Genomic DNA, 13,426 nt, shown 5'->3' on the forward strand with positions numbered 1-13,426 from the left:
ATATATATATATATCCCACTCACCAAATAAAAAGTGATATCACGAGACTAAGAAAAATAATTTCATTGAATCAACTAGTTTTTCTTTAAAAAAAAAAAACACATATCAAACTGTAGACAGTGTTCATCTAATTAAATTTTAAAAAAAATTTCACTTTTCATTGTACTAAACGCACCCTTACCATAAAAGAGTCTATATTCCATGCTTATATAAAATATTAATTAAAAAAGAAAAGCATAAATTAAATGCAAATTACCTGGCAAGAACATATTTACTAGCCTTAATCAATATCTACATGAAATAGAAATCTCTTGGAAGTTCAGTAAAAAATAATGTATTATCAGAAAGAGAGAGAACGAGTGTTTGTCATATGTAAATGAAATAGAAAAGCTCCAGAAGCTCATTAAAACAATACAATATTATCATAGAGAGAGAGAGAGAGAGAGAGAGAGAGAGAGAGAGAGAGAGAGAAATTCATGCCATTGTTAATGAAATGACCTAGGAAAAGAAAGAGTATCACGGCGTACATGATGGAAAATACTGTCATTTTATCTCAAATTATAAAACACTCGTAATTTCATATTGATTGAGTTTATGCATTTATGTTGGGATAAATTTTTTTTTTTAGGCTGGTACCATATCATGGCCAAATATCACTTTAAGGGATTATTCGGTTAGTGAAAATGATATATTACCAAGTAATGATATTACCGTCATAATAAGAAAGGGAATGTTATATGTCTAAAAATATTGTGGTAATTTATGATAACCATATTTAGTTGGAAACTCATATTACATAATAATCAACTTGGTATTGTTCTAAATTTTCTAAAATACCTTTGTGTCTACTATTTTGTGCAAGTTTAAATTTAAAGTAAAATAAAATTTTGGATAAAAAAAAAATTAAATTTTCAAAGTTGAACATATTCCCAAAATAATATTATTCAAATTCAATTTTGTTATCCACCGAATAAAGTATGAAAATTAATATTTTTAAACAAAGGGCATATTTGTCCAAAAAATATTTCAGATTACCACCCACTTGGTAATCCATCATAGCCACCTATTTTGGTAGTAATGGGATTACTAAGTTTATTGGTAATCTTCAAATATTGGTAATCATAGATTACAATCAATATTACCACCGCCATTAATCTGAACGTGGTAATCTGAAAAGATTACCATATAATAGGCGTTATGTTTCACATTACCGCGAACCAAACGTCTCCTAAGTATCAAATTTCAATTTCGGTCTTTTCGGGTATACTAGATCAAGTTGGCTTCCCCAGCAAGTACTTGAGAGTTTTTAACAATAACTTGTTGATATGGACACCAAATGTGCCACTTAGGGTCAGTTTGATTCGTTAACGAAAACAACACATGCATTACAGTATTGTACAAACAGCTAAAGTACAACACGTGTTCTATGTTTGATTTTCATTGGACAATACAATTTTTTTGTGTTGTTTAGTGTTTAATTTGCATAAGTACGGAACACAAAATAGTAAACTACTCCGAGATACACTACATCGACTATCTCAACAAAAACCATTACCTTCACTCATGCTCCCTCTATCCAAAACTCATTTCGTAATCATGTAGTAGATTACTGACAGTGATATCACAGCGTCAATCACAAAGCTTAAGAAAAACAAAAAGCTCTCATTCCACTGTATATCATTACAGTACACAAATATACAAAAAGATATACAGTCCCAAAGCACACAATAAGTTTTGGACAAAAGCACAGAAAGAAGTAGCCAAGACAACGGCAAAACACACACAAAACTAAGAACCAACACAACTAGGAACATCAGCAGCAGTAGTCCCAACAATTTTGATTTAAACAAGCCTTAGATTCAAACTAACGCCTCTGGGGTTGCCTTCATTTATACATTTCCTTAAGTACAGCACCATATTGAAGAACTGCATGAGCATCATCATAGATTATTGCCATCTCTCCAATTACTCTGTACCATCTGCATAGTCGTGGCATGCACTGTGGTTCTATGTGGTACTGTTCCATGTAGATATCTTGCAACTTTGATGCAACGATCGTGCTGAAGTCTCTTGGTTTCATGCTCATCACCAGGTGTGTTTGTGGCACTAAGACGTGAGTTTGAACTTGCTCCTGCCAACATGTCCCATGGTGAGTTGGTCTGTTAGTGTTGGGCTTGCGGTTTCTTGGGCTACCTCTGAAACTTCTCCTTGCTCGCCCATAGCAGCAAAAACAATAATAGCGGCAACAGCCCGTACTTTCTCTTCCTTCCTTATTTGTTCCTTTAAAAAGAACTTTTCCACTCGTTCCTGATTATACCTCGATGGTTGTAAGTCTCTTTGTCATTCCTGATCCATAACGAGAGAAATTGAAATAAAGGGTTGTGACACACTTAGCGAGAGATACCTTCAGCGTTGCCTCAATTTATAGCAGAACCGAGAACTAAAGAAGGTTAGGTGATCTGTAGGACTATCCCAAGGATAGGTCACTAGCCCCTTTTCGTATCACTTCACACTCTCTTTAAGAATGCAACTCAGAATAAAATAAATGATCCTTATCTTCAAGAGTCGTGCATCTCAAGACCTAGTTTAGTCACGTCCAATACATCAGTCCTTTCTTTGACCTTTTGCAGCGAGAAAACCATCAATCTGCAGACCATGCCAGATGGAACAATTCTCATCTAATGCTATGTACTTCTTGTGCAACCTCCCTTATCACCCCTGCCAGGTGCCTAAATCTTCTGGAATGATGCAACCTTCACCATGAAAGCTTCCACCATAAATTGCAAAACTCCTCTAGCTAGTGACTTCTAACTTGTAGTATCCTTGACCACACTACAATGAAAGGTTGAAAATAACAAAGAGTATGGCAAACGAAGCATGAAGAATTCTCATCTAATCCACATACAACCTTGGTGCGATAAAAACACAAACGAGAAAAACTAAAAATCAAAAAGCTAACACGGAACTCACTATAAGAAATTCACTGTGGAAAAACTCAAAGGAAGTGTTTGACTGTCAATTGGAAGATATAAATAAGAGATAAACAAAACACATGGAAAAGCGCACGGAAAAACAAGATATTGAATCAAACATAATGAAATTGAAAAGGTGTTGAACCAAAGTGAACCTCAAGACCAAAACTACACACATATATTTCATGAAACATATAAAGAGATATCACTGATCTACTCATGAAACACCCAACCCCAAGATAGCTCTATTCAATGTAGCAATAGCATAGCTATAAAAAAAGCAATCTAACCCACAAACTAGAGAACTAGTTTGGGAACAAACGCCATGATTCCTCTATACATGGATTACAGTGTAACATGGCAACAAGTCGACTACTCGCTTACTGTTACCTCATAACCAGGAACTGAGTCTACAATTGAGGTTGGGGTCGTAGCGCCTTGGTAGCACTGTACTAGTTAAGACCTTCTACCAATCCCTCCTCTAGATAAGTCATCTCTCTCACCGTATTTATCACATATATGCAATTTTTTGTCTGGAACTATCCATAATGCAATCCCTCCTTTAATTAGCTCTGCCCACAGTGTCATTGTAATTGGTCTGAGAACTCCTGCTACAGCTAGTTGTGTCAATGACATCATAGGAGCCATCGGTGAGGATGTTCATTACTGCAATGCTTGTCCGCCAAACGTGTTCCTCCCAATAGCATCTACACATCTTAAAGGCTTCTAATGTCGATGATACCCCATAATTTGAGGTAAGTGGTATATGCGCTCACAATGCTTTAACAAGTACCGAAGCTACCACCATAGACTCCTTACCTAGTGGTGAGGGTCGAGAAGATAGAAAAGGGGAAAACACCCTACAAGAAGTCTCAGCATAAGATGCTAAAGCCCCACAACTTGTGTGTGAAAAGTATTCTAGCATCTCTTCAAACCTAAACATAAGGAAAGGACTTTAGACACTTGCATTATATGCACCATCTATATGCTCATCCTAATTGAATATGTCGGTGACAAACACAGTAATGTAACATGCTTCCCATCTGTAATCCCTAACCTGGATACTAAACTTTGATCTTGAAAAATAGAGCTCTAGTACCACTAAAATTGTCATGCCCCGACTCACAATCAGCACGGGACAACCACAGTGTTAATCCAAGTGGAGTGAACAACACCTCCCCTGAATTAGCACAAGGCTGACAAAAAACCTGATTAAACATGTATTGGATTACAAGTAGGAAAAGAAAACACCAGATAAAACTAAAAAGAACACAATAGATAGTTATATATATATATATATATATAACAAATGCGAGTACACAATGTGATATACAACTCAAATATACAACCCAGTGGATCCAAACTATACAAGGATGTTTAATATACAATATGCTCCAAAAGATGCACAGGCCTAACTTAAAACAACACATACAAGCAGCTACCCAGCAAAAAGAAAGACCACACACACTACTAAACCTGAGAAGGGAAAAAAAAGAGAGATAAAATTGTCACACCCTAACCCACGGGCCCTAGGACGTGACAACTGTCACAACAACCCAAGGAGGGATACCCCACCACTCAATCCTCAGGTCATTGCAAGGTTGACAAAATACTTGGAGTTTCACAATCCTGAACCAAAATCACTTGAACAAGAATATACAAACAAGGTGTACAATAAAAGCACAGGGGAAGCAACATCAACAAGACCTGAAAATAGAGTTCAATAAAGGTATTTATTACAAGTACCACGAAGTTTCCAAGAGATTAGACAAACATACAAACCATGCATCAAGATTTTTTAAACACACTAATAGATCCATGCCCTAATACAACATACAATGCTCAAGGATAACATACATGAATTTAAAAATGAATTAAAACAGACAGTGGATGCCTAGCACACCGCTTCACTGCCACACTATTGCCTACAAAAGCTTGGAAAGAGGAAAGAGAGGTGAGTAACTAAGGTCACTCAGTGAGTGGGTTAGCACAAATCTACAAGAATATACCAAAATACGCAATATAAATCATTCAAATTATACTTTACCAATAACACAAATAGTTTATGACATAATCACATACAACAGTAATCATCGATACAAAAATAACAAAAGATAATGCCAAGAAAGCCTTCTTCCCCAACTAGAGCTTTACAACATCAAACCCACGAAATACTGAACCTGGAGTCCAAATTTTAAGACAAGTTGAACATCAAACAATGCTTTTATAATAATGCAAATAGATCCGAACATTTCCATATATATATATATATATATAACAAACTATATAATACAAGTCTCAAAATCCATAAAACACAAATACTCACCGCTAAAACCACAAATTTTATATGACACTACAAAATAAACACCACATGGTCTAGAAACCTCACTAAAGTTTCATTGTGGCCATGGCTAGATTCAGAGTCATTAAGGTACTCATGTTTTTGACGTTGATCCATCTGTTCACCATGTGGTGACCCCAGCTTCTCGATGAACATCCAGTCAGGGCTCTACACTTCTAAATGAACTGGACTAATAAGTCTGTCGGTCTTCCACGCCATCTCATCAGGTTAGCCGTAGAAACTAGCTACTGTAGTAGGATGTCACCAACAAAGTAATACAAACATTTATCTCACAACGAGGATTCTATAGCTAGAATAATAATCACAATAGAACAGTTGTCACTTCCATACAAATGAAATGAAGAAAACACAAGCATGCCCAAAGCTTTGCAAAGTCAATAATTCACAACATTACAAAACATACATCATCATGAAAAGCCTTCCTTTTTAACAACAATACTTGAAAACATGAAGTATGAAAGAAAAATAACTCATTTCAAATCAAACAACCCTTGATTCAAGTATAAAACCAATAAAACTTTACTCAACCAATATAATATATATATATAGGTATTCTTCTAATATATTTATGTTTAATTAATCCCACTTACAACTTAGATGATTTCATTTCTTCGAATGCTAATCCTCTGCAGGTTCCTTGCCTCAAGCTAAAGCTTCACCTCCTTGCCAAAACACAACAAAACACCAACAAGAATTAGCACAAAATAAATCAACCCCTAAGTTTCTCTAACAAACAACCCTAAATTGATTCTAGGGTTGGCTCAAAACTAAGTCTAAAGGTTACCAATGAATTTTTAAGAGTTTGAGCTTCACTCTAATCCAAAGAAACCAAACAAACAACTATAGCTCATCGGTGCTACAATATAGTTATAGTAAAACGGATCATAACACAGGTTTTCTCTCAATTTACATCATCTAACCAAGAAATTTATTTACAAACATTCACAAAAAATGAATAACAAGGACAAGAGCTTCAATTTGAGCCGACAATCATCCACACAACAAGCTCAAATTGTAGGTTTTCAAAGAATTCAAAAATGGTGAAATACGAGTAAATACGGCCTAAAACTTGAATCAGAATTATTAAGGACTTATAAGCAAGGGAGGAAGAAGTTTCTAGCTTGGTCCACCAGAATCAAGTTGCGAGAAAAAAAAATTTCTAAGAAGAGTAGGGTTCGGCCGAATGAGCTAAAGCAAGAAGAAGAAGGAAAGAAGAAAGAAGTAATGTAAAACTTGGGCTACTACAGTACCATGCTGCTATAGTACTGGGCTAAAAAACTGTAGTAACATGCTGACTATAGCTACAATAAAAACTGGTTATAACAAATGAGTAATGCTATTACTCAGTAAGTGAATAAGCCAAATAATTCAAATAGAATCAAAATGAAACCAATGAGTATTATCAGAATTATAACAATGATAACCAATATATATTTAGCTTATATTAAAGTATAGTCATGATTGAATTCAAAAACAGATTAAGAAAAGATAATCAAATGCATATATCACCAAAAAATTATTCCTTTGAAAACTCATAGGCTAGGCTCAAAGAATGTTCACCCTAATTGCGGCCGCAATTAGGGTTTGAACCCGCCAAGGTTATTTTGAAATATAAGATAATCAACTAGATAGTGCTTCTTCGCGTTGGCCAATGAGAACCTCGTGTTGTGATTCCGAGTTTCTCACTTAGCATTTATTCCATTCAAGCTCTCTACGCTCTTCTTGATCTGGTCAAATGAGCTATTTTTACAGGCTAGCCATGGGGACCTCCACTGTAGTGAATCACACGAAGCATGTCACCATCAAATAACATGAAAGCATTTGCACCACATTTGCATATTAAAGCACAAGACTTTCATTTCACAAGAAATGTCACCTTTTCAAGAATATAAATTTTCCTTTCCCAAAGAGAATAAGGATCAAAGAAGAATAAGAGGATCAAAAGAAGTCAAATAAAATCTCAAGAATAGAATGATATTCCAAAGTCATGCACAAGTGTAAATATTCATATTAGTTATTATTCAAATCCTACTCGATTATGTGTTTTAACAACACAAATTCACTCACAAAGAATCCCAAAAAGTGGTTAAACCCCCTCCAAGGCCTTGCCTTTGCTGGGAGGTTCTCCTTCTGCAAATACGAAAGTATTCCAAAATATGAAAATGGAAATCAATTAGAACAAATGAAATGAATCAAATTAGACACCAAAAACTAAGAATTTGGCCTTGCCCTTAAGATGGTGGAATGACGACACGAAGAGGATGGAAACCTTAACTTCAAAGATTTCAAAATAACATGCACTAACACGTGATTGCTACGTAATTGCTACAGTATCAAAAACAAACAAATTCTCAGGTGTACAGAAATTCCAGCATTGATCTACACTAAAAGAGAGTTAAAACTCTACAAATCTCCTTAGAATACATCCCTCATCCACTAGGGTTTTCAAGCAAAATAATAAAGTGGTGTATAACAACTCCTTGGGCATCCAAAGCTCAAAGTTTCAATCCAAACCCCATCCAAAGGAGACACTCACAACTCTCCAAATAAAAATAAGATAGAATGAAAGAATGAAGAACAAGATAAACTTTACTCAAAACAAAGACTCAAGAACCTTCATACAAAGGCTAACACTTATAAGTCTTAAAGAATCACTACAACATGCCAAAGAATATAAACAAGATAATCAAAACACAAACTTGCAAAGAACTCACTCTCATCAACTTCAATTAGAGAAGCTTGGCTCTTAATTCAAAACTTGAGAATTTGATGAAAACTTTCAAGAAAAAAGGAAAGGCCAAGAGTTGGAGAAAAACTTCACTTAAGTCAAGCCAATGGAGAAGATGAAGTTAAAAAGGATAAGATTTGAGGCAAAAAGACCATTTTGCCCTCAACTCTTCAAACAAGCCATCACAATGCCATTACACAAACAAAAGAACAAAAATGCCCTTCCACTTCCAAGAAAAACACAAAGCAAAAGAAAATAACTAACACCGCTAAATATACAAAGAAAAGGCATGAAAATAAATAGAAAACAAGATATCACAATACATTTTTATTATTAATAATACATATTTATTTTACTGTTCATATAAATCTTGTGATGACATTTTAATTAGTTTTGAACATTATACTATTTGTGTATTAAGTTAAACATTCTACTCTGTATGAGATAAGGAGGAGGGCACTAGAAGGGTTTAGTACTTGTACACTTAAATAGTTCACAAAGCGGAGAATCATTAATTGGGTGTTAAAGATTCTTAAGGAATCATATGATATATTCTTTGACAAAGTGTGCTAGTTTAACAATATGAGATAGTGAGAAAATATGTCATAAATACATCTATGGGATTAGTGGATTCGAATATGACTCGCAACAATCCAATTAGATGGGTTTTACTCTTTGAACGTTAATGACTGGAATTATTGGTTACAATCATATGAGTGGATCTTATACCTGAGGTATGATGATAATAATGTGCTTGTGAGGTATAGTCTGTCATAGAGTCGGTGATGAGTATAATTTGCACTTAATATATAGACCTTCTTTAACTCATAATGAATTAAATTTGAATTATTTTGAACCAATTTTACTCATAATCTTATTGTTATTGCATTGTAGGAAAGAAAGAAAATGATTTGAAGGAAGAACATGTAAAAGGCAAAAAATTGGAGGAAGAAGAGCAAAAGCAGAAAAATCTAGCGCCTAGGCGCTTAGCATGCAGCAGCTTAGGCGCTACAACATCAAGAGGTGCAAAACAGAGATAGCTTAGGCGCTTACGCTCTTTGGCGCCTAGGCGCTACCCCGATTTTTATGTTATAAAAGAGGCTAGGGTTGAGACGAAAAAGGGAGAGGAATTTTGGAGATCAAGAGACCGGGAGCGAAGATTCGGCGCGGATTCATTGCCAGGCTTTAGTTTTTAGTTTTTCTTTGTTCATTTGATTATGAACCTTATTAATATGTCGAACTTTACAATTATTATGTTCTAAATACTTTTTCTAGGGCTACGATGTAGCCAGACTATGAAACCCTAGATTCATCTTTGTTTAATTTAATTGATGCTTGTTTCAAGACTATATTGGATATTTTAATCTATGCTTAATGCTTGTGATTGCTTGATCACCAATTGCATGATTATTAATTTGATTTGAGACCGAGAGGTGATAATTGAATTAGGTCTTGGTTGAAATATTATACAATCATCATAAGATAGAGATATTTATGAGGTTGTATGCATCATTATAAATTTCTAGAGCTTAATGAGTTCCATAGGTTCACAGTTATCTCAGAGATGATGTTAACTTATCTAGTGGAATATGCTATTGATGCTTGAGAAAGATCAATATGTAATTTAGAGAAATTTGATGACAATATAAGAAACAAACATTGATTGATTGAATTAGGTGATCTAGGTGGAATTAGTCTAGGTGAACTCGGAAACCCCTAGAATCTCTGACATTGATTTCTCCTTATCTCTCTCTCTTTCTCTCTCTAGTCTTTGAATTAGATTTTCTAAATTAAACTTCTTCAATTTCATTAATCAAGTAGAATTAGGGTTAGTAATTTTGGTAATTAATAGGCTCAATCCTCGTGGGAACGATACTCTCTTATCATTATATTACTTGTTTTGCGATAGCGTGATACTTGGCGTTGTATAAATCATAATCAACAAGTTTTTTTACGCTGTCAGGGATTGTGTTCTTTATTAATATCAAGAAAAAAACTCTAGTTTCACACAATAATTCATCGTTCTTGATTTGTTTTTTCTTTTCTCTTTAATCAAAAATTGTTAAAATTGAATGCGAAAATTTGGTACTGAAAGTCTCATACCTTTTGACTCTGAAATAGAACGTACGTGTCGCAGGAACAGGAAGGAGAAAAGACTTACAAATAATCAATCGCCAGAAGCTATGGATAATCCCTCGAGGAAGCAAGAGTCGGGACAATGCACCCAAAGAAATGAGCAAGTATTTAATAATCCAATGGTGGTCAATCAACCAATGGTTTTATGCGTGATTATACGATGCCATCAATCGGCATTCAACTCGCGATTAGGCGTCCCAGGTCATTCAAAGTAACAACTTTGAGTCGAAGCCGGTGACTCTTCAAATGATTCAAGCATTCAGCTCAATGGGCTACCTAATGAAGACCCCCAATCTTCATATCGCGAACTTTCTTGAAGTTTGTGATACATTTAAGTATAATGGAGTGGACGATGAAGCGGTCAGCTTACGCTCTATTTCCTTTTTCTCTAAGAGATAAAAGCAAGAACCTGGGTTGAATTCATTGCCACCGATTCCATTGTGACATGGGATGATCTTGTTCAGAATTCCTTGCCAAATTCTTTTCCACTACCAAAACAAAGAAAGATGCGGATTGAAATCAACAATTTTGCTCAATATGAAGGCGAAACATTATATGAGGCATGGGAAAGATACAAGGAATTATTAAGGAAATGTCCTCATCATGGGTTGCAGAAGTGGATGCAGATTCAAAACTTTTACCAAGGCCTGAACAGCACCACCAGAACACTAGTGGATGCATCTGCAGGTGGAGCTTTAATGAAAAACTATTGATGAGGCATATGAATTGCTAGAAGATATGGCTGCTAACAACTATCAATGGCCTAATGAGCGAAACATGCCAAGGAAGGTGGTCGGAGTACATGAGATAGATGCTATTACCAACCTTTCAACCCAAATAGCAGCTCTCTCAAAGCAGCTATGCATAATAATTTGCTAGCAAATGCAGTAAAGACTACATCTCTGGCTTGTGAAATGTGTAATGGGCCTCATCAAAGCTTTGAATGTCCAACTGGTAATTCTTTTTCGCAAATGATGACAGTAGAGCAAGCTCAATATGTGGGGAATTTCAACAGGCAACAAGATAACCCCTACTCCAATAGATACAATCCAGGATGGCGGAATCATCCTAACCTGTCTTGGAAAAATAACTCAACCATGCAGGAACAGAGCAACCCACCACAAGAGAAGAAAATAAATCTGGAAGAAGCAATGACTCAGTTAGCTACAACTCAAACGCAGTTCATGAATGAAACTCGCACTAGCCTGCAAAATCAGTCTGCACAAATCAGGAATTTGGAGGTTCAGCTAAGTCAAATGGCGAGTATGTTAACAGAGAGACAACAAGGAAACTTACCTAGCACATCTGAGGCAAATCCAAGAAAGAGTGGCAATGAACAATGTAGTGCAATTATTTTGAGGAGTGGAAAGGAATTGAAGATGCCAGAGAAAAAGTCTGAGTCTGTAGATCAGAAACATGATCAAGATAACCTTGAACACAATAAATATGAAGCTCAGATTGAAGCACCATTACCACAAGATAGATTTACAAGAATCCCTTTTCCTCAGCGCCTGAAGAAGAATAAGCTTGACCAGCAGTTTGCTAAATTCTTAGATATATTCAAGAAGCTTCACATTAATATCCCATTTGCTGAAGCTCTTGAGCAAATGCCGAGCTATGTGAAGTTCATGAAAGAAATTCTTTCAAACAAAAGGAAGCTTAAGGATTATGAGACAGTCGCACTTACTGAAGAATGCAGCGCAATCTTGCAAAAGAAGTTGCCACCCAAACTCAAGGATCCAGGCAGTTTTACCATCCCATGCTCGATTGGGAATGTGGTGTTTGAGAGGGCATTATGTGATTTGGGGAGCAAGTATCAATTTAATGCCATTATCAATCTTCAAGAAGCTTAACTTGGGAGAAGCGCGCCTACTACAGATCACTTTGCAACCAGCGGATCGCTCATTGAAGCATCCCGGGGAGTAATTGAAGACGTTCTTGTCAAGATAGATAAGTTCATATTTCCAAACTGATTTCATTGTACTTGACATGGAAGAAGACAAAGATATACCACCTGCTATGGCGACTCATTTCTAGCTACCGGGAGAGCACTTATTGATGTGCAAAAAGGGGGAATTATGTCTTCGGGTCCAAGAAGAAGAAGTGACGCTCAATGTTTTTTTGAAGTTATTAAATATCCTCAAGCAAGTGATTGTTGCTTTCAGATTGATGATATGCGGGTACATCCGCCGAACTCGCTGAAATTACAAGATTCCTTGGAGGCCAGCTTGACTCAAGAGTGTATTGATGATATAGAAGAGACGGAGGTGAAAGAATATCTAGAGTGGATGGATTCTTTTGAGCCAAATAGGAGGAAGTACTTTGAACCATTGGGACAAAATCCTATATGTCTCACTCCATCAATTAACAAACCACCAATTCTTGAATTAAAACCTTTACCAACACATCTCCGTTATGCATATTTGGGAGAATCCACTACCCTACCGGTGATTATTTCGTCATCACTTTCTCTTAAAGAAGAAGACAAGCTATTGAGAGTCTTGAGGGAGCACAAATCAGCAATTGGATGGTCATTAGCTGATATTAGAGGAATACGACCATCTATGTGTATGCATCGAATTTATTTGGAAGATAATAGCAAGCCATCCGTAGAAGCACAAAGAAGGTTAAACCCGACCATGAAAGAAGTGGTCAGAAAAGAAATATTAAAGTGGTTGGATGCTGGGGTAATTTACCCAATTTCAGATAGTTCGTGGGTGAGTCCAGTGCAAGTAGTGCCTAAGAAAGGAGGTATGACAGTGGTCAAAAATCAAAACAATGAGTTGATCCCCACAAGAACAGTAACTGGCTGGAGAGTTTGTATCGATTACAGGAAGTTAAATAAAGCCACACGAAAAGATCACTTCCCTCTTCCTTTTATTGATCAAATGTTAGATCGATTGGCAGGACATGAATATTACTGCTTCTTAGATGGTTACTCAGGTTATAATCAAATTGCCATTGCTCCAGAAGACCAAGAGAAGACCACCTTTACATGTCCATATGGCACATTTGCCTTCAGAAGGATGCCATTTGGACTATGTAATGCGCCAGGCACTTTTCAAAGATGTATGATGGCAATTTTTTCTGATATGGTGGAACATATAATTGAAGTTTTTATGGATGATTTCTCTGTGGTTGGAAGCTCATTTGACAATTGCTTAGATAATCTACAATTTGTGCTGAAACGATGTGAAGAAACCAACTTAGTGCTGAATTGGGAAAAAT

General features: G+C 35.9%; 1 protein-coding gene, 1 long non-coding RNA gene and 1 other non-coding gene across 3 annotated transcripts; 1 reads left to right on the plus strand and 2 right to left on the minus strand.

Annotated features, from left to right (window-relative positions):
- Positions 1-5,176: 5,176 nt before the first annotated feature.
- LOC120268759 lies at positions 5,177-8,091 on the minus strand. The gene is made up of 4 exons (XR_005539009.1): positions 8,049-8,091; positions 7,402-7,464; positions 5,925-5,996; positions 5,177-5,561 (listed from the first exon to the last, which is right to left on the minus strand). It is a non-coding gene; the product is annotated as an uncharacterized LOC120268759 (long non-coding RNA).
- Positions 8,092-10,701: 2,610 nt separating this feature from the next.
- LOC120269565 lies at positions 10,702-10,808 on the minus strand. Its single transcript, XR_005539215.1, has one exon. It is a non-coding gene; the product is annotated as a small nucleolar RNA R71 (small nucleolar RNA).
- A 250-nt stretch (positions 10,809-11,058) lies between these two features.
- On the plus strand, positions 11,059-12,051 carry LOC120269114. Its single transcript, XM_039276399.1, has one exon. The coding sequence runs from the start codon at positions 11,059-11,061 to the stop codon at positions 12,049-12,051; it is 993 nt and encodes a 330-aa protein (XP_039132333.1).
- Positions 12,052-13,426: the final 1,375 nt, after the last annotated feature.

Source organism: Dioscorea cayenensis, chromosome 9 (genome assembly GCF_009730915.1).
Source record: "Dioscorea cayenensis subsp. rotundata cultivar TDr96_F1 chromosome 9, TDr96_F1_v2_PseudoChromosome.rev07_lg8_w22 25.fasta, whole genome shotgun sequence".
In the NCBI taxonomy this organism is placed as follows: Eukaryota; Viridiplantae; Streptophyta; class Magnoliopsida; order Dioscoreales; family Dioscoreaceae; genus Dioscorea; species Dioscorea cayenensis.

Excerpts from the sequence above, each read along its gene's own strand:
- LOC120269114 (XM_039276399.1), top strand. The coding sequence starts at position 11,059 with ATGCATAATAATTTGCTAGCAAATGCAGTAAAGACTACATCTCTGGCT.